A 25,036-nucleotide genomic window follows, 5' to 3' on the forward strand; every position below is an offset into this window, starting at 1 on the left:
AGCCACTGAGATATTGAAGTTGGTTATTATCAGGGTGAGGATAAGAGTGATGGAGTGAAGCACTCTCCTTGGGTGCAAACTTCAGGGGGTGCCAAACGACTAAGTAATCAAGGTGAGTGATAGTTTCATGCAATATTTTTTAGAACATCAAAAGTAATGCAAAAGAATCCATGATGAACAAAATATCAAAAGTTTGAATCAAGACCAAATGAGCAGTACAGCCCAGTAAAAGCTCACTAAAAAAAAAAAGTTTTGGCCAGGTGCAGTGGCTCACGCCTACAATCCTCGCACTTTGGGAGGTCAAGGTGGGAGGATTGCTTGAGGCCAGAAGTTCAAGACCGGCCTGGGCAACATGGCAAGACCTCGTCTCTACAAAAACAAACAAAAAAATTAGCCAGCTGTGGTGGTGCGTGCTTATAGTCCTAGCTGCTCTGGAGGCTGAGTCAGGATGATTGCTTGAGCCCAGGAGTTTGAGGTTGCAGTGAGCTATGATGATGCCACTGCACTCTAGTTCGGGCAACAGAGCAAGATTCTGTCTCAAAAAAAAAAAAAAGAAAATAAAAGAAAAAAAAAGGAAAAGAGTTTTGATGCAACTAAAGGAAAGCTCAGCTGGAGTTTTAGCAAGAGAAGGTAAGGAACAGAAAGCTGGCTGGATATAATAAAATGTCAGCATCAGTTAGAAACCTGCTTCTGAATTAATGATCCATCATTATGTTTTCTGCTTTGCTTATAGTGAATTTTTAAAAGCTTTAAATACATCAAGTGTCTCAAACAACAGATTGCAAAAGGAGAGCAAATCAAAAAGAGAAAAAATCAAATAAGAGGTATTTTAGACATCTAGGCCACAACCGCATCTTCCTGGCAAAGGATTAATTTGACGGAGGAGGTTTAATGAGGCCCCTCCAGCCCGGCACTGGAATTCCTCTCCTGTTGTGTGGCTTTCAAAACCAAGGCTTCACTGTACGTGTACCCAAGAAGTTAAGTTGCAACAATTGTGCTTTCCATTTTCATTTCAGAAAGGTAAATAAAATATTTAAAACAAATCTATTTCAAGCAAGGCAGACACGTAGTAGAAATCATGGTTGAATCGAAGATAAGTTTAAATACCAGGTTGATTTAGCCATCTGCATATTTTGACCAATCAACAAACTAAAGCTTGTTTGCTAACTTCTCTTAGTAAACAGTCTTGAGAATGTATCATCTGCTTTGTGATTGATAAAGCCTATAATTGCTGTTATCATAATGAAAGCCTATAATCGCTGTTATCATAATGAAAGAGACAAAATGTGTACTCTAGAAAGCAAATAAAGGACAAAGTCACTTGACAAGATTTTTCAAATGCTTAATGTGTGACTTTTTTTTTAAGATTACAGACTTTAACATTTAAAGGCTAACAGTGAGAATAATTTCTAGAATCTGTGGTCTGTTGCCTAGAACTGTGCTTGTAACATAGTAGGTGTTCAACAGATATAAGGCTGTCCAGAAAGTATCCAGCCAGTTAATATGAAAAATAGAGACCTTTACTGAAGAAGATACAAGAAACATTGTGCATAGGACAATGACGCCTCAGTCTCCTTCAAAATGGGCACCTTGGGACCTCACACAGTTCTCCCAGTGTCTCTTAACCTAATCTGTACAAGTTCAGCAACCTCAGGTGTTCTGCTTGTTGCAGGCCTTCCAGAATGTGGATCACTTTCAACAGATTCTCCACCATCTTTGAAGTGTTTGTGCCACACTTTTATTTGTGCTGCACTCATTGCATCGTCCCTGAAAGCCTTCTGAGTCGTTGGAATAGTTTCCATGGAGAAATGTTAAAGCTTAATGCAAATTTTGATGCTGATTCGTTGCTCTACTCTCTCATTTTGACTGCGTTGGCCACACACTACACATGCTCACTCAGTGGCTCCTGCACTCCACTGGCTAGTACAGTGGTGGCGTCATTGTTCACGCATTCGCATTCCAGTCCACTCTCCTTGGCTGCAAGGTTACATCCATGTTGCAAACCATTCTTATACTAACAATGGCTAGATACTTTCTGGGTGGACCTCATATGTTAAATGAGTGTTTGAGTGAAACTTTAGTGGAAATTTGCTACACACTAGACTGTAAAAAATGTATTATATTCATCTGCATAATTTGCTCCCTTTTGGAAAAATGTATTTTAACAGTAAATCAGGACACATATGAATCTTTGCAATAAAATTATCTGAACAAAAATACATCTCAATAATTGAACAGCCTAGACCATACTTAATCCTGTCGTGACTACTTTGACAGTAGCTTCACTTCTAGCACAAATGTCGGATTCCTAGGGAGTGAGATTGTAAGGCAAAAAGAAAGAATGCAGTTTTCTTTTAACTTTTAAGAATATCTGTATTTCTGCTATAGGAAATAATACAACTGGAGTGTATAAAACTAGAAGATATATTTTTGTCTAATTAGCTCACTTAGAATAAAAAACTATAGCCCTTAACATAGTTTTTTAATTACTGTTTTCTTGGTAACAAATGTAATTAATGACTAAATATCAATAATTGGTGATGCTTGTGAAAGCATTTTCATAGACATTTAAGCTATTGTTCCATATTTATGGAGGACTTACATTAGAAATTGTTGATACTGTAGTAAACTTTATATTTCAGAAGTTCTTTCCAGTTACAGCTTTCAATCTCAAATTATTTTATAGATCAAATATATCTCACAGGTGAGTTTCTTTGTACAATACTTCATTGTTTCCTAAATCAGCAATTAATCTCAGTAACGTCAAATTGTCTCTGCAGTAGAAATTTGCTACTTGAAAAAAGGTTATTTTATTATTTAAAACATTTGTCTAAATAAAATAAAATTTGAAAAATAGTAAAAGTAAAATTCAGTAATATAAACGTATAAGTATTAAACAAAAGCAAGGGCACTATTTAATTTCTCTAGCTTCATTACCACAAAGAATCAAAAAGGAAAGTTTGATTCATTCTTTCACTCCTGTAGAAAACATAGACTCTGTTGTGAAATAAGAATTCACTCACAGTGCAGACACACCTTCCTGGCATCATTTTGGTTTAAATCTTTTTTTTCAGATGTATTAGTTAGGATATAGAATTCATTGCTTTGTTAGAGACTCAAAATAACAGTGGTTTACACAAGATAGAAATGAAAAAAATTTTCTAAGCTTCTGTTCTGATAGAGTTTATATTTTGGTGAAGGAGGTAGACTAACAAAGAAATACTCTCAGTAATTGAATTAAATCAATATTATTTAGCTACTAAGATAATGGTATGAATAAGGGCCAGGTGCTGTGGCTCATGCCTGTAATCCCAGCACTTTGGGAGGCCAAAGCAGGAGGATTGCTTGAGGCCAAGAGTTTGAGATCAGCCTAGGCAATGTGGCAAGACCCTGTCTCTACAAAAAAAAAAATTAGCTGAGCATGATGGCACCCACCTGTAGTCCTAGCTACCTGGGAGGCTGAGGCAGGAGGATCACTTGAGCCCACGAGTTCAAGGTTACACTGAGCTATGACACAACATAGCACTCCAGCCTGGAAAACAGATCGAGATCCTGTCTCAAAACAAAAACAAAAACAAAAAGGTATGGATGACACATTTTTATTGCTGCTTGGGAAGCTACAGAGTTTGGAAGTAGAGGAGCATTCCAGAAAGAAAAAAAAGCTCATATGAAAGTATGAGCTAGAAAGCATGTTTACTGAACAGATAGTGAAGGAAGGCTATTCATTTGTATATACAATTTTTTTTTTTCTTGAGACAGAGTCTCGTGCTGAACCCCAGGCTAGAGTGCTGTGGCATTAGCCTAGCTCACAGCAGCCTCAAACTCCTGGGCTCAAGTGATCTGCCTGCCTCAGCCTCCCGAGTAGCAGCCCCCGAGTAGGTGGGACTACAGATGCACTTCACCACTGGCCTAATTTTTTCTATTTTTAGTAAAGATGGGGTCTCACTCTTGCTCAGGCTGGTCTTGAACTCCTGACCTCAAGTGATCCTCCTGCCTTGGCCTCCCAGAATGCTAGGATTACAGGCATGAGCCACTATGCCCAGCCCAAAACTCAGTTTTGACTATATAATGATGCTTCTTACAGTGGGTTTATTTTTATTTTGATTATTTTTTTTAAATTAACAGAATTGTATGTATTTACCATGTACAATATGATGTTTTGAAGTATTTATACATTGTGGATTGACTCTATTTAGCTAATTAATATATATTATTACCTCATATAATTATTTTTGTGGTGAGAACATTTAACATTCACTCTTATAGCATTTTTCAAGAATACAAGGTCACATGCAGTGGCTCATGCCTGTAATCCTAGTACTCTGGGAGGTCAGTGTGGGAGGATATCTTAAGGTCAGGAGTTTGAGACCAGCCTGAGCAAGAGTGAGACCCATCTCTACTAAAAATAGAAAAAATTAGCTGAGTGTGGTGGTACGTGCCTATAGTCCCAGCTACTTGGGAGGCTGAGGCAGGAGCATCGCTTGAGTCCAGGAGATGGAGATTGCAGTGAGCTATGATGATGCCACTGCACTCTAGCCAGGGTGACAGAGCAAGACTCTGTCTCAAAAAAACAAAAAAACCCCAATATATCATTATTAACTATGGTCATCCTATTATACAATAGATTTCTTGAACTTATTCTTCCTAACTATAATTTTGTATCCTTTGCCCAAACCCACCCTGCCCACACCCTAGTCCATAGCCCCTAGAAGCCACCATTTTATAGAGTGGGTTTGAATGGGTGAGAAAAGTTGATAAATGTTGAATCATTCACTTTTGTAGAAATGAATCTGATTAACATTTTAACTACATTTTTAGCTTTTACGGAGGACTGGCCCAACAAGGGAGCAGTTGGTCAACGTTGTATACATAATCTAGGGTACCTTATAGGTTATTATTACCTAGGGTATCCTAAAAAACATTTATAAATACACAAACACACTCACACACCCAGTAGCGGCACTGATTTTAAAAATCACATCTTAGCTCAAAAAGATAATTAACAATTAACTTTTATTACTCATTAAAAATGAACTTTCTACAATATTAGTAAATTTCATTTTTAGCTCTGTCTTGAAGTGCTGATACCACTGAAGTAACATTTTTCTTCTTTCAATCTTTTCTTGTAAAATTATAGCTTTCTCTTTTTCTAAAACAGCAGGAAGTTCCTTCCAGTTCTTAATAAAGATAAAGGGAGCGCCCATGGACTTGAGCAACTGCAGAGGAGCACTGTGGTAAGCAGACGTATTTCCACAGCTGCCAGCTGTCATTACGTCTTCTACCACAGGAATGGAGCCATAGGAGCAGGCCTCATAGATTCTGTAACATTCTGTGTTTACTCCCACTGGACACAATGTGAGATCACTCTGAAGCAAAGCATCTTGGTAATTCTTAAGACTCTCATTTGTTTCCTGGGGCTGCCACCTAGAAAATCAGAAAAACAACTGTAGCTTTCACTTTACTAAGTATATATTTTGTGAAAGAAAAGATCTTATCTTTTAATAAAATCAGCTTCAGGAAATGGTGAACAAATTACAGAGATCATAGGTATAAGCTATCTAAAATCTTGGCCCAGATTTCTTAAAAATATTTAAGAATTTGAACAATTTTATGGCTGTACATTTATAAACTCTAGGGGTCACCATAACATTTCTGAGTGAATAACATTAATTCGACCCATATTTTCTGAGTTTCAGGTCCTCTCTTCCCTACCTTGCTCTCATGCAGCTTATATCCTAGTTCTAGTGGTGGAGATGGACAATAACCAAGTCAAGTCAGTAAATTATTTAGAAGGTGCTAAATACTATGAGGAAAAACAAAGCAGAGAAGTGGGGAGGGCGTTTCTGAGGGGATAGGGTCACAATCTTAAATACGTGACCAGGGAACGTTTTGCTGCAGTGGCATCTGAGCACGAAGCTGGAGATGAGGGGCAAACCAGGCATAACTGGAGGACCAAGTGTAGACGCAAGCCAGAGTGACAGCCACAAGACTGTGTGTGCTGGCCAAGCTCAGGAGCAGCAGACAGCCAGGTGGCTGTAGCAGAGTAACTGAGGGGAACGGTGCAGAAAAGGTCTGAATCATCACAGGGGGCTCTATCATGCAGAGTTTTGATCAGGGGGTGACATGACCTGACATAGGTTTTATCAGAATCAATCTGGCTTTTGCATTAGAATGGACCGCACAGGAGCAAAGGTAGAAGCTGGGAGATCAGTTCAAAAGCTAGGTGTTCCCTCCTGACTGGCCTATTTTCTCAGTGAAGTAAACAATAGGGTCATAAAGCAAGAAAGGCTGAGGGAAGAGGTGTTAATGTTTAGGGGTAAAGGCATGAAACAGTCTTCTAGGAGATCGGGAGAATACATGGACAAGGGAAATGTAAGATTGCTGGGCACTTGAGGTTCAAGGTCATGTATTTAAATCAACATTGATTAGTACCTTTCTCCAAATGTGTTTACCTGCATGGGTGCAGGTATGGAGTAGGCAGAGAGCTGGATTTAACCATGGTTTGGGTTTGCCAGATTAGGGAACTGGGGAGCTGAGGGTATACAGGTAAATCACAGCCATGACTATGATTGACTATGAAATTTAAGTTGGGTAAAGAATAAAACGAAAAGAAGGGAGTGAATGACAATGAAAGGATAGTAGGAACAATGGATTGTTGGAGTTAGATTATTACAGTGAATGAGTTGGAATGACAAATTATGGTAGTTATATATAATATGAGAGGCTGGGACTTGAGATCATGTTGAAAGGATGCAGTATGTGTAATGATAAGGTCTAGGAAATGACTATTTTTTTTCTTTTTTTTTTTTTTAGAAATAATCGTGTCATCCTTGTGCAGGGGCCATGCTAATCTTCTGTGTATCGTTCCAATTTTAGTATATGCGCTGCCGAAGCGAGCACGGAAATGACTATAATAGGGAATAGCTAGGTGAGGTGGAAGCCCAGCTCACTGGAGGAGAGGAGTTGAAGGAACTACAAAGATCAGGGTGGAAGGACCATCTGTGTAGATTTGGAAATCACCAACAATAAAGATCAGAGTAGTGTCAGAGACACAGTGAGAGTGAACCAGGAGCTAAACTCTTCAAAGAATTAGGGGGATAAACCTAAGAGTCAGTATATGATTTCAGAGCATAAGGGTAATGGATGGTTTTTGTCTGTTGTCATGAGATTTAAAATTGGGGGTGTTAGGGAGGGAAAGGGGAGAATGGTCTACAAGAAGAATGAGAAGCAAGAAGGACACCTACTCGACCTATGGTTAAATAGTATGAGAGGAGTGTTAAGAATAATTCTATTCCCACAATCAACATTTGTTATTTTACACTGTTTTCATTCATTCCACTCCACCAGACACACTGTCCCCTGTTCTTCTTCCACCCTGCCTTAGGGCCTTTGCATTTGCTTTTTCCTCTGCCTAGAATACTCTTCCCCCAAATATACACAAGGCTCATCCCTATACCTTCTTCAAGCTCAGTGTTTAAACAGAATCTTCTACCTAATGCCTTTCTCTACCTAATGCCTTTCTCGGCTGTTTCAAAACAGCAAATGCTCCACCCCTAACCCCCAGCCCTCTCTATGCCATTCTTTCACTTAATTTTTTACATGGCAGTTATCATCTTCTGACACACAATATATTTAACTTGTTAGTCTCCTCCACCAAACATTTAAGCTCCAGAAGGGCATGGAGTTTGTTTTGCTCACTGTTGTATTTACCATGGGTAAAACAGTTTCTGGCATATAGCAATTGCTTGATAAGCGTTGACCAAATGACTATCATATGGTTACACTAACAATAGAGTTGGGAGTTATGCATTCTAGAAGAGAATACCTGCTACGATTAAAAAATTAAATTTTTTTAATTAAAAAATTAAAAAATAAATTTCTAGATCTAGATGGACTTTTTTAGGCATTACTTCCCTGATGACTCTGCTTTCAACTCTATTTATTCATTTGAAAACTATATTTGTTCATTTAAAAATGAGATAAATTATTCCAAATTTACTTCCTTCACTCCTGATTAACTTCAGTTTCCCAATTACTATATAAAAGATAAAAGAAAGTTAACCTTATTAAGTCTACCCATCTATCCATCCATCTATCCATCCACTCATCATTTATCCTACGGCTACCTTGTGCAAGGTCCAATGTTAGATCTGGGGTTTAAAAGAAAAATACCCGGTTCCCATCCTCAGGATGGTGTCAGGTTCCTTAATATGTGAGAAGTACTGCAGGCAGCCTTGGAACAATTAACTGGTCTGTTGAACAACTCAGGGATGAACCTAAGACCTCATAGGCATTTACAATCTCCTGTGTGCCTAACAAATATTGAGGAAACCCTACAATTGACATTTACAAATGACAGTTACTAGTGTTCTTCTTTAAGATGGACTACAGCCATAGGAGGTTCTCCCTATTTTAAATGTATACAACCCAATCTCTTCCCAGCTTTAATTATCAACATATCTTATGAAGAAAGACTGGTATAAATGGAGTTAACAATGCCTCTTTGGAAACCTTCTCTATTTCCAGATAAAGCAACTCTCAGATTGGAGAACAAGATGGATGAATCAAATAAGCATAGAACTTACTGTTCTCTTGCTGAAACCCAACAAAGCTTATCGTTCCCATCTTGTTTCAAAATGTTCATTAGTGCCTGTCTGGATGAATTTTCATAAATCGTTCCTAAGAAATTACATAAATATGGCCTCTCATCATGTAGCATTGACCAAGTTGCCTCCACCATAGGAAAGTTCCTATATCTATAAAAATAAGTACATATGAGTTAATATATGACATAGGATTGGCAAATCCCCATAACCCAACCTCTTAGGTAGCAGGTATACAGAAGAGACTAACATATGATTTCTAGATCTCAAACTGTAATTTTCCATGCTTATTTTGGAAAAGTCCCCGAATCTACTGACTTAAAAAAAAAGAATCTCACGCTGACATCTCTTACAAAATTGTCATAGAGATTTTGTGCCTAAAGTTCTTTGTTTTGGACATTCTTTGATTTCTGTTACTCATCTTCAGCTATTAGGCATGCTGAATTCAAGACCTTCAAAGTATAAAGGCTCTTCTACACTCATAATGATCATCATTTAACCAATGCTTTAGCCAAGCGATGGGTCAGATAATTTTTTGTTGTGGAGGCTTTCCTGTACATTGTGCAGTGTATCAGCAACATCCCTGGGCTCTACCCTCTAGATGCCAGTTGTGACAGTCTCCCTCCCGTTGTGACCACCACAGATGTCTCCAGACATTGCCAAATGCCTCCTGGTGGTAAAAATTGCTCCTGGCTGAGAACTAGTGATCTATAAGAAAGATACTGGCCTAGTCCAACAATAGCAGAATTACCAAGAGTTTCCATCCTATACTATATGAATAGGTCATATAGTGTTACCGTGGAAAAGTAAAATGTTTCGAAACATTTTACAAATATGTGCTCAAGAGAGAGATTTTTCACAGGGTCATAAACTTGGCTTTATTTAACAAAAATCTTTTTGTCTGGCCCTGCCCCAAACCTACTAAGTCAGAATGTTGTAGGGGTAGACCTGGGAATATGTCTTATTAATGTGTGTCCCTGGTGACATTTGTATAGCTAACTGGACAGCAGTCTAAGGCGACATAGAGTAACCAGTGATAGAATAATGAATAATGAATATCTGATTCAAAAATCGTGTCAGTGAGATTTTTCATAATTCATCCATGCAACAAGTATTTATGGAGTACCAACTCTGTGCAGGTGCTGTTTTAGGTTCTGTGGACAGAGCAGTAAACAAGAGACAAAAATCCCTGCCCTCAGGAGGTTTACATACTAGTGGCAATTTATCTTAAAGTCAACTTACTTTTAATTAAAAACCTTCTATTAACAGAAAGATAAAAAATACATTTTCCATTTTATAGCTGGAGAAAGACTATATACTGAGAAACCGTAGCTATTATTTAATTAAATCCTCCTTATAGAGAAGGAATTTGTGCAAATTCAGCAAGTCTCAAGCCCAATAGTACAGTGTGCTCTTCATATAATATTGCCTTTAATTTTTTTTACCATAAATTATTAATATATAGACTCTACCACTGTTTTTAAAAAAAGTCTGTCACTCGATGATAAACGTCTCTTTAGGGTACTCCTAATAAACTTGAAAATCTATCCTATGTATCGAGTCTTAAAACTAAAAAGGTAACTCATCTGCTCTCCTCATAAAAGGATAAAATATGTGTACCACAGTGTCTATATTGGAGACAGTGATCTCCGTATGTTACACTAAGGGTGCATAATTATCAGGAGCTGTGTTTCCCATAATTTTCTTCATGCAATGACATCTTCAAAACTTGAAGAGTGTTAGTATCTAACATGTATTCCCAACTTCCTCTAATTCTCTTTTAGTTTTAATTGCAGACACATTTATGGTCATTAAGCATTTGGTGGGTAAATTAAACCACTGTAAAATCACATTACTTCCTTCAAGATTTTTTTTTAAAACTTAATGTGGGTGTTTTGTTATCACCTTGGCTTCTCCAAGTCTTCTGTTTAGCAGGATAGTAGCATACATTTGTAGTTTGCTGTTGACAGATGAATTTTTCTTTATCTACCTCCTTATTTGCATGTTACCTCCTATAAACTTCCTTCAGGCATGTTTTAATCCATAATTAACCTTTTGGCTTAAAGCAGGGGAAACTTGTATAGGCAGTTTGCAGGGAGTAGGGGATGGGGGAGTGAAGGTATGGGAAAGTAAAGCTTAGAAAAAGATCTTTGATTATGTCTACCTATTCACCAGTATATGAGGGTTACAAGTTAAACGTAGATATGAACAAATGAATTTGAAGATACATGAGTAAAGACTTTAAAATAAAGGATGAAACACCCTAAAAACATCATTATTGTCACTGAAGCATGAGATCACACCCTATTTTTGCCTCTGGGAAAGACTGCACCTGGCCTTAATAATCCCAGAAGAACCAAATTTATTATAACTTAAAACACAATCTTCCTGATTCAGAAATTCAGGTCTTAAGAGTCTAGAAATGTAAAATAATATTTTATACTTACGTTGCTACTCCTAAGGGCCATTGGAAAATATCCACGTCATTAATCCAGGGGCTGTCATATGTTATGAAAAGCAGCTCCACAGAGCCTCCATTTCTCTTGAGGAATGGGTTTATCCATTCATTATTGCAATGCTCATTTCCGAGCAAAACAACTGCAAGATGCTGGAGTTTTTGAATTTGCACTAAATTTTGTGCATAAAGTAACCACTGGGTGGCATAAAGGATCTTTGCTTTATCTCTTCCATTTAAAATGAGTACCACATTATTCACGTCAACAGAAAAGTACCCTGGTATTACAGCTGGACCAGTGATGAAGCTGTCACAAAACAACAGAACAAAGAGACAAAAAAAAAAACAGAACAAAAAGGTATTTGGTATGGTAAGTTCTTAATCATTTTATGTAAAATCTACAATGAGATTTAATCCATATTCTTTCTAGAAATAAAATTTCTATAATACAAGTTCTTTTGAATAAATTGGGATGATGGCATATAGCTGTAGATTAATGGGAAGCCTTGGTTGTAGACAGATCAATTTGCACATGATAATCAGAAATGTGGCAGCTTTTTTGTTTTTTTTAACAACACTCAAAGTAAGTGTGGGCTAGAATTTAAGCTCTTTAGCAAAGAAATATAGTTGAATAGTGTAAGAAAGAAGGAAGAGGATAGGGGCTGGTGAACACTACAAAGAGAGCTTCACTTTTACTGGAAATATTTAATTCTTTTAAGAGGAAAGTTATGTACCTCAAGCAAATATGACAGAGAACTGGAATTTGTTAGTTCTGGTGGTGGGTAAATGGGAATTTGTTCTATTACTCTCTGTTTTTTACTGTATTTAAAAACAGTTTTCATAAAAGGAATAGACATGTTTGTTAACTCACATTTTCTTTTTTTGGCTTTTGCTTTATTTTTATTTATTTTTTAAATTTCACAATATTATGGGGGTATAAATGTTTTGGTTACACAGATTGCTTTTGTACTGCTTGAGACAAAGTTGTAAGTGCGCCTATCTCCCACAGAGTATACACTGTACCCATTAGGTATGATTTCACTCATCCCCCTCCACTTCCCTCCTCCCGCCTGTTTGATTTCCATTGACTTTTATTCCCTATTGTGCACATGAGTGCTGACAGATTAGTTCCAACTTAATACTGAGTACATGCGGTGTTTGTTTTTCCATTCTTGCAATACTTCACTTAGAAGAATGGTCTCCAATTCCATCCAGATTGTTACAAAAGGTATTAATTCATTTTTTATGGCTGAATAGTACTCCATGGTGTATATATACCACATTTGATAAAAAAATACAAGCCAAGTATTTGCTGTCTCCACACAAAAAAGAAATATGGACCACACTGCTATCCTGTTTAATCATTTTCTTTTCTTTTCTTTTTTTTTTGGAGACAGAATCTCGCTCTTTTGCCCAGGCTAGAGTGCCGTGGCGTCAGCTTAGCTCACAGCAACCTCAGACTCCTGGGCTTAAGCAATCCTTCTGCCTCAGCCTCCCGAGTAGCTGGGACTACAGGCATGCACCACCATGCCCGGCTAATTTTTTCTATATATTTTTAGTTGTCCAGATAATTTCTTTCTATTTTTTAGTAGAGACGGGGGGTCTCACTCTTGCTCAGGCTGGTCTCGAACTCCTGAGCTCCAGAGATCCTCCCGCCTCGGCCTCCCAGAGCGCTAGGATTACAGTCGTGAGCCACCACACCCAGCCCTGTTTATAATCATTTTCAATTGCTTTTCACTGCCCAAGAACAAAGCCCAAGAGCCCTAACGTGGTACATTGTAAGGCCCACCATGATCTGGCCCTTGCCCAGTCCTCCCAATCTCAGCTATCCCACCTCATCTTCACATTCCCAGGATATTGAATAGTTTGCAATTCCATGCACAAACCAAGCTGTTTATCAGTTATGAGCCTCCAATGTCATCTCTGCAGGGAATATAATCTCTTGTTTTTCTGCCTTGCTAATTCCTACTCATTTTAAAGACTCTGCTCAGCTACTGCCTCCTGTAAGAAACCTTTCTTAATAGGCCCTGCACCCTCAGCTCTACTCAGATTGAGTTAGTTACCTTTCTTCTGTATATCCCTAACAATTAACATGATAGAGTATGCATATCCTTATTGTGCTTTCTATGTGGTATGAAAATAATTTGTTTGTCTCAATGACTAGTCTGTGAACTCCTTGAGGTTAGGGGAAAGCATTTTATTCATTTTGAAATCCTCAGAGCCTATGAGATAAACAGTAGGCACTCAATAAATATTGAATGAGTAAGGAGTAATTTTCTTTAAGGAAGTTATTTGCTCTACCAGTTTAAGTTCTCCTACTGCATTTAAAATATGAATCAAGTTACAGAAATTCAATTTAGTAACTTTCCTGCTACACATTTACTTTGTAAAGTGAAGCTTACTGTATGAGATATTATAGTATATTTATACGTGACAAATGCTATGCTTTAGTTTCCTAAGATTAGTAGTCAAGCATCAAACATAAAATTCCATTGACTGAAGAATAAACATATTTTAAGGGCTCATATACAGAATTTTAAAACAGTGATTTGCTCTTGTAGATGTCCTAGCATATATTAGTTTGAACTTATAATTTTCAGTATTTTTTCTTTTGCAATGTGGTTCACTTAAAAATTTTCCTTCCAGTAAATACTTCCAATACTTAGAAAGTCCAGAGAAATCATTCTAATATTGAGTTCTAATGCTGATTGTGGAAACAATATATTTTTGGAAGCCAATATCCAGTTGTTAAACAACACAGGTTTGAACTGTGCAGGTCCACTTATGTGTGGACTTTTTTCAACCAAATGTGGATCAAAAATACAGTATTAGAGGGATGTGAAACCCATGTGAATAGAGGGCTGACTTTTCCTGTATGCAGGTTCTGCAGGGCCTGCTGCAGAACTTGAGGATTTTGGTATACACCCTGGGAACCAATCTCCCCTGGGAGAGTCATCCCAAGGGATGACTATATTATTTCATTCTTGCTAAATTCATCAAGTACTACTGAACAAACACTATATGTATCATTTTTATGATAATATTGATGTAAAAGTATTAATACCTGAATTAGGCCGGGCGCGGTGGCTCACGCCTGTAATCCTAGCTCTGGGAGGCCGAGGCGGGTGGATTGCTCAAGGTCAGGAGTTCGAGACCAGCCTGAGCAAGAGTGAGACCCCGTCTCTACTAAAAATAGAAAGAAATTATCTGGCCAACTAAAAATATATATACAAAAAATTAGCCGGGCATGGTGGCTCATGCCTGTAGTCCCAGCTACTCGGGAGGCTGAGGCAGTAGGATCGCTTAAGCCCAGGAGTCTGAGGTTGCTGTGAGCCAGGCTGATGCCACGGCACTCACTCTAGCCCGGGCAACAGAGCAAGACTCTGTCTCAAAAAAAAAAAAAAAAAAAAAAATACCTGAATTGCCTGGCAAATACCTTAATAAATGATAAATGCACAATCTAAGCAGTGCTCTTAACCACTGAATTCTATATATTTTTTTGGTTCATAGATTATTTGAGAAACTTCAATTTTATTACGTAAGATTCCTGACCAGAGGCAGGTGGTGTGCATCTCTTCTTCAGAGAACAATCAGGACACTCATCAAATACCTATATTTGGAATAGATCATCAGAGAAAGAATGCTTGAGGATAACAGATAGGCAACAGGGAGACACTTAGGGTGAAGACAGAGCCTGGAATTCCTGTGTGGGGTGCTGAGAGCCTGAGTGGCTCCTGGACAGGGACCCAGGGATAGGGTAAGCAGAAGGTCTTTTAGGCTCTGCACTCCCACCTGCGACCATTGCAGCTTTGGCTACTGGGGAGCTTCTCGACCCCCACAGGCCTCCAGAATGGAATAGGAAGCTGCCCGGGAGATCACACAGAGGCATTGCTTGAGCTTGTGTGGAGCTCCACAAGCTTCCAAATTGGAAAAGAGGAAGTCAAACTGTTCCCATTTGCTGATGAGAAGATCTTATACCTAGAAAACCCTAAAGAATCCTCCAAAGACTCCTAAAATTGATAAATGATTTTAGTAAAGTCTCAGGTTACTAAATCAATGTACACAAATCAGCAGCATTTCTATACTCTAGTAACAACCAAACTGAGAATCAAATAAATAACTCAATCTCATTTCTAATAGCTGCAAAAACAAAACCAAAACCTAGGAAAAAGGAGGTGAAAGATCTCTACAAGGAGAACTACAAAACACTAATGAAAGAAACTGTAGATGGCACAAACAAATGGAAAAACATCCCATGCTCATGGATTGGAAGAATCAATATTATTAAAATGTCCATTCTGCCCAAAGGAATCTACAGATTCAATGCAATTACTATCAAAATACCTATGTCATTTTTCATGGAATTAGAAGAAACAATCCTAGGCCAGGTGCAGTGGCTCATGCCTGTATTCTCGGCACATTGGGAAGCCATGGCAGGAAGACTGTTTGAGGCCAGGAGTTTGAGACCAGCCTCAGCAACATAGTAAATCCCCATCTCTACAAAAAATTAGCTGGGCATGGTGGTGCATGCCTATAGTCGTAGTTACTTGGAAGGCTGAGGCAGGAGAATCGCTTGAGCTGAGGAGTTTGAGGTTGCTGTGAGCTAGGTGGATGCCACAGCACTCTAGCCCAGGTGACACAGTGAGACTCCGTCTCAAAAAATAAATATTAGGTCAACTAATAACCCTACAATGACCTCTAAGTGTTCAAGTGAAAGGAAGAGTCACAAATCTTTTATGTTAGTAGAGATGTGGTCTCACTCTTGCTCAGGCTGGTCTTGAACTCCTGACCTCACGCGATCCTCTCGCCTTGGCCTCCCAGAGTTCTAGGATTATAGGTGTGAGCCACTGCACCTGGGCCAACTCTCTCACTTTAAATCAAAAGCTAGAAATGGGCCGGGCACGGTGGCTCACGCCTGTAATGCTAGCACTCTGGGAGGCCGAGGCGGGTGGATTGCTCGAGGTCAGGAGTTCGAGACCAGCCTGAGCAAGAGCGAGACCCCGTCTCTACTAAAAATAGAAAGAAATTATATGGCCAACTAAAAATCTATATAGAAAAAATTAGCCGGGCATAGTGACGCATGCCTGTAGTCCCAGCTACTCGGGAGGCCTGAGGCAGTAGGATCGCTTAAGGCAAGGAGTCTGAGGTTGCTGTGAGCTAGGCTGATGCCACGGCACTCATTCTAGCCTGGGCAACAAAGCGAGACTCTGTCTCAAAAAAAAAAAAAAAAGCTAGAAATGTATAAGCTTAGTGAGGAAGGCATGCCAAAAGCTGAGATAGGCCAGAAACTAGGCCTCTCGCACCAGTTAGCCAAGTTGGGAATGCAAAGGAAAAGTTCTTGAAAGAAATGAAAACTGCTACTCTTGTGAACACATGAATGATAACAAAGAGAAATAATCTTATAGCTCATATGGAGAAAGTTTGAGTGGTCTGCATAAAGGATGAAACCAGGTACAACATTCCATCTCCAGAACATAAAAGTACAAGGTGAAACAGCAAGTGCTGATGTAGAAGCTCCAGCAAGTTATTCAGAAGGTCTAGCTAAGACAGCAGATGAAGGTGGCTACACTAAACAACAGATTTTCCATGTAGGTAAAACAGCTTTATATTGGAAGAAGATGCCACCCATGACTTTTATAGCTAGAGAGGAGAAGCCAATGCCTGGCTTCAAAGCTTCAAAGGACAGGCTGACTCTTTTGCTAGGGTCTGATGCAGGTGGTGACTTTAAGTTGAAGTCAACGTTTGTTTAACATCCTGAAAATCCTAGGGCCTTTAAAAATTATGCTAAATCTACTCTGCCTGTACTCTACAAATGGAACAAGGCCTAGATGACAGCACACCTATTTACAGCATGGTTTACTGAATATTTTAAGCTCACTGTTGAGACCTACTGCTCCAAAAAAGGATTCCTTTTAAAATATTACTGCTCATTGACAGTGCACCTGGTTGTCTAAGAGCTCTGATGGAGATGTACAAGGAGATTAATGTTGTCTTCATACCTGCTAACACAACATCCATTCTGCAGCCCATGGATCAAGGAGTAATTTCGACTTTCAAGTCTTCTTACTTAAGAAATGCATTTTACAAGGCTATAGCTGCCATAGATAGTGATTCCTCTGATGGATCTGGGCAAAGTAAATTAAAAAATCTTGAAATGATTCACCATTCTAGATGCCATGAAGAACATTCATGATTCAGTGGAGGAGGTCAAAATATCAACATTAACAGGAGTTTGGAAAAAGTTAATTCAAAACCTCACAGATGACTTTGAGGAATTCAAGACATGAGTGGAGGAAGTAATGGCAGATGTGGTAGAAATAGCGAGAGAACTAGAATTAGAAGTGGAATCTGAAGATGTGACTGGATTGCTGCAATCTCATGATAAAACTTTAAGGGATGAGGAGTTGCTTCTTATGGGTGAACAAAGAAAGTGGTTTCTTCAGATGGAATCTACTTCTGGTGAAGATGCTGTGAACATTGTTGAAATGATGACAAAGGATTTAATATTCCATAAACTTAGTTGACAAAGCAGTGGCATGGTTTGAGAGGGCTGACTCCAATTTTGAAAGAACTTCTACTGTGGGTAAAATGCTACCAAATAGCATCACACGCTTTGGAGAAATCTTTCGTGAAAAGAAGATCGATGCGATAAACTCTGTTGTTGTTTTGTTTTCAGAAATTGCCATAGGCACCCAAATCTTCAATAACCACCACCTGATCAGACAGCAGCCATCAACATTGAAGCAAGACCCTTCACCAGCAAAAGATTATGACTCACTGAAGGCTCAGATAATTGTTAGCATTTTTTTTTTAGCAATAAAGTATATATAAATTAAGGTATGTGTAATGTTTTGTTAAACATAATGCTATTGCACACTTAATAGACTATGGTATAGTTTAAACATAACATTTATATGCACTGGGAAACCAAAAAATTCGTGTGACTCAGTTTACTGTGGTGGTCTGGAACTGACCCCACAATTCTCTAAGGTATGCCTGTATAAAATTTCATGTAAAAATTTCAAAAGGGAAGGATAAATTTGGCTTTCTTTTTGAAGTTAATGCTGTTTGCTAAAATCCTTCACTATCATTATAAAATTTTAGGTTTAAAGATGCTAACTTCTTTGTGAATTTTTAATAATTTTTCTGAAAATTCTATATATTAGGGGTAAAACTACTAGACTAATGCCCATAATACATTTACTTTTCAAATACCCACAAATTAGATTTATACACATAATACACATTTACTTTCAAACACTTAAATCCAACTATTTTAAGTTTAGGACTATGTATAAGCTCTTGAATGGGATTAGATCAACAGAAGCCTAGAGATGAAAGGAAATATAATTATTACCAATGATGATTTTAAAAACCTGTTTACTTCTCAAGTATGATTACTCTGAAAAGATATATGCAATGAAATTGCTTTCCAAGTGTATAGAAAGTAAATAAAGAATTAAATTTGCAGTAAAAATGAAAATGAGATTAACTACAGCTTTCCCTCTCTTGATTTTTGTGGAAAAGAATGAAATCCTAATAGAAACTAGAATCTTTAGTTCACATTTTCCCTCCTAATACTACAACTGTTATATGAAATAAGCATTTTAAAATAATTTAAAAATGTTTTTATTTCAATAAACAATATCTAATGAAAAACAGCATTATTTCACATGATAAAATTATCACAGTTTTTCTAAATAAAATAATCTCAATTCTATTTAAAAATATTCAGAAAATATGCAGTCATAGATAAGAATTTTAAAAAACAAAAGCCCAAAAAAGTCTTAGCAATACAGTGGTTTTATTGGATATAAAAAAAAATTTCTGGCTGGGTTCAGTGGCTCATGCCTGCAATCCCAGCACTTTGGGAGGCCGGGAGTTCGAGACCAGCCTCGGCAACAGAGAGAGATCCTATCTCTACAAAAACAAACAAAACAAAACAAAACAAAACAGGAAAATTAGCCGAGCATGGTGGTGTGCACCTACAGTCCCAGCTACTCGTGAGGCTGAGGTGGGAGTTATCCCTTGAGCCCGGGAGTTCGAGGTTATAGAGAGCTATGATCACACCACTGCACTCCAGCCTGGGTGACAGAGTGAGACCTTGTCTCTAAAAAAATAAAAAATAAAGGCTGGGTGCAGTGGCTCATACCTGTAATCCTAGCACTTTGGGAAGCTGAGGCAGGAGGATTGCTTAAGCCCAGAAGTTTAAGACCAGCCTGCGTAAGAGCAAGACCCCATCTCTATAAAAAATAGAAAAATTACACCTGTAGTCCCAGCTACTCAGGAGGCTGAGGCAGGAGGAGCACTTGAGCTCAGGAGTTTGAGGTTGCAGAGAGCTATGATGACACTCCTGCACTCTTGCCCCAGCAACACAGGGGCCCCAGCAACACTCTTGCCCCAAAAACACAAGAGTGTTTTTCTGTCTCCAAAAAAAAAATTAATTACATAAAAAAAAAAAAATAAACATTTCTGAGTATTTTAGGAAAGTGGTAATCTATACCATTAATCATGATAGAATTCATACATGAAATATGTTTTTTTTAATATAATTTAATATGGAACACTTCACAAATTTGCGTGTTATCCTTGCACAGGGGCCATGCTAATCTTCTCTGTATTATTCCAATTTTAGTGTATGTGCTGCCGAAGCGAGCACATGAAATATGTTTTAATGAATAAAAATTTTAACAGTGATAGCAATAGCTTTGATGCTACCTAAATATTATAAAAAATGAACATGAGTATTATATGAAAGAGAAAAGTGAAAATACTTTTTAAGTTTATACATTTCTCCAAGATATAGAATTATTAATAAATGCTCATCACCAATTAAATGTCACAAGTCAGATAAAAAGAAAACAGACACATGATTCTAAAAAAAGGAGTATTTTGTAACATCCAATTTCATAAGAAAATGTCCAAGTAAACTTTAACTATGAATACACATTCATGAGAGTAATTCCATCCTTCACAAGTAAAAATGGAAAACAATGTATTTTCCTTTTTCTTCTAGTATTCACATTAAATATTGTACAGCAACACATCAAAGGTTAATGTTGCACAACTAATACCTGTAATGTGTTCTTCCTACAATTGACTTTCCTTCTCTCCACTGAGCAGTCACATCAGTGGGATCAAGTAAGCCTTCAAAAATATGCTCCCAGAGATACAAGCCTGGTAATTAAAAACAAAAACAAAAAACATTTACTGTCTTATCTACTCTGGTGCATGAGATAAGTTTCTATTCTGTTCCTTTAACCATTTGACTTTGAAACCAGAACTTTTCTCCTTTGGTTCACTGGCAGGCAGGGCTATCAAGCAATAGCTCAAAATCCTCAATGTGGCAGCTAATGAGAGGCAGGACTCAGAAGCTGTCAGCGTGAAATGTGGCAAAATGTTAGTTATATTAAAGACAATAACCTCTCTTAGATTTTAGAACTCCCTAATTATTGCTGCACCTTTATTACCTTATTCTGAAACGAAATGTATTATCTTACAAAGTACATTACTATACGATTAGAGCTGTTTTCATATTATAACAAACTTGGGGGATTCACCGTTTTATGTCAAACACAACCAAAGAAGCTCATGTGTATACATATACATTCAATGTGTCAAGAGGACACTACCTCCTACTCCCTTGAACACACATCCCTGACTACAGGATGCTCTTTACAGACAAATACCACTGCATCTTTTCTCCTTATGGCAGCCCCTGATGTTTTATCATGACTTCAACTGAATGAAAGCTTTGGGAGTAGAGGAGAGCAGCGTCACACGATGAGATATTATGGAGACCGTACAACACCTCTGGGAACCCTGTTTTATTTACATTGAAAGCCATGTTTTGTTCCATTCTCATTACACCCTGGCACTAAAGGAAACTAAAATAACCGTATTTTAAAACTTGGCCAATTAGACAAAGCTTTCCAACTGTGGTAGGCTGAATAATGTCCCTCTGTACACCCACAAACATGTCCATGTCCTTATCTCTAAAGCCTGTGACTACGTCACCTTACATGGTAAGAAGACTTTTAAAATGTGATTATGTTAGGGATGTCAAGGTGAAGAGATTATCATAGACTATGTAATCACAAGAGTCCTCACAAGAGGGAGCAGGAGGGTCAGAGTGAGGGAAGGGAGATGTGAGAATAGAAACAGAGGTCAGAATGACATGGGTAGCCTCTAGTAACGAAAAGGCAATGAAACATTCTCCTCTAGAGCCTACAAAAGTAACATAGCCCCATAGACACATTTTGGACTTTTGCCTTCAGAAATGTAGCATAATAAATTTGTGTCGTTTTAAGCCACTAATTTTGTGGTACTTTGTTCTGATGGCTATAGGAAACTACGGATTATGTAGTTACAGATTGTGGTACCTGGAAATGGCGTGCTACTGGAACAAATATTTAAAAATGTGAAAGTAGCGTTAGAATTGGGTAATGGGAAAAGGCTAGGAGAATTTTGAGAAACATGATTTTAAAAGCCTAGATTAGATTGCCTTGAATAGACTGAAGGTACAAATAACAATATTAACAACTCAGCTAACAAGGACTCAAAAGAAAGTGAGGCACACATTAGAAAAAACCTGTATCATCTTAGAGAATACCTGAATTGTCCTAAGCACACTGTGTATTAAATATGGTAGAAATATATATATTAAAGCAGTGCTTTAATACACAATCCTGGTGAAGGCTCAGAAGGAAATGAGGAACATGTTATTAAAACTGGAGGAAAGAGGATCCTTGTTATATAACAGGAAAAAGCTTAGCTCAGTTGTGTCCTGCAGTTATGTGGAAAGAATTTGCAAGTGACAAACTTGGATATTTAGATGAAGAGGGTTCCAAGCAAAGTGTTAAAGGTATGGACTGGTTTCTTCTTCCTTATCATAGTAAAATGTAAGAGAAAAGAGAGAGATTGAGAGAAGAACTGTTAAACAAAAAGGAACCAGAATTTGATGATTCTGGAAATACTCAGACTATTAAGATTAAAAAGGTGAAAAATTAGATTTACTGTCAGGAAAGTGTGCTCTGAAAAGAAAGCCAAGAATGTGGCTGGACAACCTTTTGTTAGTGCCTCAGAAGGTCAGAATATTCATTCATACAATGGGCTCTCTGAAGAGATTGTGCATGTAACTTATGGGTCTTCTCAGCCATCTCATCAGAAGCCAGAAATAGAGATGAGATTAACTCAGGAAAGATCTGTGGAGAAGCTTCTTATCTAATGGAGTGAATCCTGTGACATACACAGGAGATCCACAAAGTTCTTGAAAATGTTCTATCAGCAGAAACACTGCCAGCTTGGACTGAAAGAGACACAGAGAGGTCAAAATCAAGGAAGGCTGTTACACTCCCAAAATTCTATTAATACCAGCAGGAAACAGGCTGACAAAACTACTAAGCTGTCAACATGTGCTACCCTTCATGAGAAAAGAAAGGATGACTCCAACGGTGGAGCTGAAAGGCCAGAAGGCAAAGCTGCAAGCCACAGATCATTTCTATGTTTGAAAACCTAATGGAGCTTGCCTGCTTGGATTTCAAAATTACTTGCACCGGTGACTACTTTTTATTTCCATTTTCTCCCCTTCTGAATGGGAATGTCTGTAACTGGTATCCTACGACTGTGTCTGGGGAATAGGTTGATGAAAGTAGATTTGATAAAATTCATCTGGCCACTTTGTGCTTTTGGATTGAAAAGAGAAAAGTCTGGAAACAAGAAAACCTGCTAAGATGTAAAATTAGGTAAAACTAAAATGGTGAAGTAGAGATTTAAAGAAAGAAATCAATATTAGAGACTTTATTTAAAAAAAAATTGTTAGAACTCGATGATTTGAGGCCTGGGTTCAGGTACTTGAAATTTAGAGGTCAGTAGTAATCTTTAAGGACGTATATTTATACATAAACATGAATGAATTGATGAAACACCATAAGCCAAGCACTATGCACTATATACTTTCCTCTTATCTGGTACTTTCTATCCATATCCCTTATTATAAATAAATCCAACTCATGTTCAAAGGCTGAATAAAGCCCCTTCTAAATCACTAAATCATTTCTGACTCCTCTACCCCTCAGGGCCCCATTCCCTAATAGAGTATAATATATATCTTGGAACACCAGATTCTCATGACACTCAGGGCAGTATGATTCTGTGGGCAATCAAGTTTACTCAAATACACACTACATCCCCTTCTTTGACACTCACAATGAACACTGGCATAGTAAAGGCTCTGAGAAAGGCCTGCATTGAAGAACCTCATTTAAATTTGTTCTCTTCAGTGTTTCCCAAACTTCTCTGGTCATCAAGGGCAGGGGCCACATCTTATACTTATGTATCAAATGTCCAATAAATGCAAGATTCTTGAAAATTTAGTTTATGTATGCATTTCAATATGATGATGCTACACAACCTACTCACTGTATCTACAAATGAAACTGTGCTCTGCTAAAGACCAACAATGGAGTGTGTGTGTGTGTGTGTGTGTGTGTGTGCTGTATGTGCACAAAGATGTTGTCTAATGGGAAGGGAAATGAAATATTGACAAAATGTGAAAAAATATATCATGATACCTTAATTAAAAAATGATAAAACAAGCTATTATTAAAACGAATTTAGTATCAATAAAGTGCATTTTACATATCTTCCTTCTACATATCAACTTACCAATGGCAGCTTTGCCCCAGATTTGTACAGTGAGGTCTGTTTTTCCTTTTGTGGATTTATTTAATATTTGAAGACCAGTTTTAAATCTCTGTTGTTGCTCGTTTTTTTCATCTCCTTCCCAAGGATTCCATTCTTCACTTTCCAATGTAGACTGTTCTGTTGTAAAAAGAGTAACAATGTTTACCAGTAAGGTATAAGGGCAGATAAATTCAAGTCACTTAAATTAGATGTTAAAGAGTTCTAACTTCATCTAATTTTTCAGAGACAAAGCAACAGAATTTGAACTAAACACATACAATTAAAAAAAGAAAATCAGCAGCTTAATTTTAATTGAACCTGTACTCTGAAAGATATTAGCAATAAAATGTTAACTTGAGACAGGAAAATTATCTCCCCCAAAACTTTTAAAAATAAGCGAATAATACGTATCGAGTTAAATGTTTATTGCAATTCTTTATCAATTGTATATATGTAACCTACGCATAAAAATTTGACTTCAGAGTGTAGTGTCCACCAGTTTTAAATACTACTGTGCAAAATTCTGAATAAAAGGAGAGACAAAGCTCAGTCTGATCCTAACATGCATTAAAATGCAGGAACCCGAAGGTAAAGCGCTCTGGTTTTCCAATCACTGCTCTTCGTGTAAATATGGAACAGTTGTCTTAAAACCGGCGGCGATCTGCGGCCTGCCCTCCAGCAGCATTCCCACAGACCTCTGGCATTTGAGACGTCCTGGATATGTAACACGTGTATTAACTGCATGCGCGAGGCCAGCCTCCGGGATGGGGAGTGGGCACCGCGTGTGAGATTCGGGTTAAGATAAGGACCAGCCTCCAATCCCGAGCCCAGGGTTGACTAAGGAGGCGGAAGGAGGAAGAGCGCATCCCAGGCCCCGGGAGTAACCCAGGACCGGAGAGCGGGTCCGCCGCCGACCCAGCCATCCCGCGGCCCCCAGTTCCGGCGCGCAGCCCGGGAAGGAAGCTGCCGCCCCCGGCCTACCTCGGCCGCGCCTCTCCCGCGCGGGGGCCGCCCCCTTCCTGAGGCCCCGGGGGGACGCGGCCGGCGCCTGGCGGCGGCGCCCGAAAAAGACGTGATAGGCAGCGTAGAGGGAGAAGAGGCAGTACACGGCAATGAAAAACGAGCACACCCGCCTCCGCATCAGCCGCATCCCACTGAGACTTCCTGTCACGCCGCCGCCGCTCAAAGCCGCGGACCTGGCGGCGTCCGGTGCAGGCCCCGGCGGGCGCTGAGAGAACTGTCCCCGCCGGCAGCTCCTCCGCCCCACCCCCGATGCGGCCCCGCCCCGACACGG

The 25,036-nt window shown here is 38.5% G+C and overlaps 1 protein-coding gene and 2 non-coding genes across 5 annotated transcripts; all 3 read right to left on the minus strand.

Annotated features, from left to right (window-relative positions):
• Positions 1-4,987: 4,987 nt before the first annotated feature.
• RXYLT1 (ribitol xylosyltransferase 1) lies at positions 4,988-25,036 on the minus strand. 3 transcript variants are annotated; one of them, XM_045553446.1, is made up of 6 exons: positions 24,724-25,036; positions 23,725-23,880; positions 20,133-20,235; positions 11,051-11,365; positions 8,586-8,756; positions 4,988-5,424 (listed from the first exon to the last, which is right to left on the minus strand). In XM_045553446.1, the coding sequence occupies exons 1-6, from the start codon at positions 24,890-24,892 to the stop codon at positions 5,007-5,009; spliced, it is 1,332 nt and encodes a 443-aa protein (XP_045409402.1). In that variant the 5' UTR covers positions 24,893-25,036; the 3' UTR covers positions 4,988-5,006. The 3 variants fall into 3 exon arrangements, with proteins under 3 accessions (XP_045409402.1, XP_045409403.1, XP_045409404.1); XM_045553447.1 differs by lacking the exon at positions 24,724-25,036 and adding an exon at positions 24,438-24,658; XM_045553448.1 differs by lacking the exons at positions 20,133-20,235; positions 24,724-25,036 and having other exon boundaries at positions 23,725-23,814.
• On the minus strand, positions 6,793-6,900 carry LOC123640852. The gene has a single exon (XR_006736096.1). It is a non-coding gene; the product is annotated as a U6 spliceosomal RNA (small nuclear RNA).
• Positions 19,611-19,717, minus strand: LOC123640837. The gene has a single exon (XR_006736081.1). It is a non-coding gene; the product is annotated as a U6 spliceosomal RNA (small nuclear RNA).

This window comes from Lemur catta, chromosome 6 (genome assembly GCF_020740605.2).
Source record: "Lemur catta isolate mLemCat1 chromosome 6, mLemCat1.pri, whole genome shotgun sequence".
In the NCBI taxonomy this organism is placed as follows: domain Eukaryota; kingdom Metazoa; phylum Chordata; class Mammalia; order Primates; family Lemuridae; genus Lemur; species Lemur catta.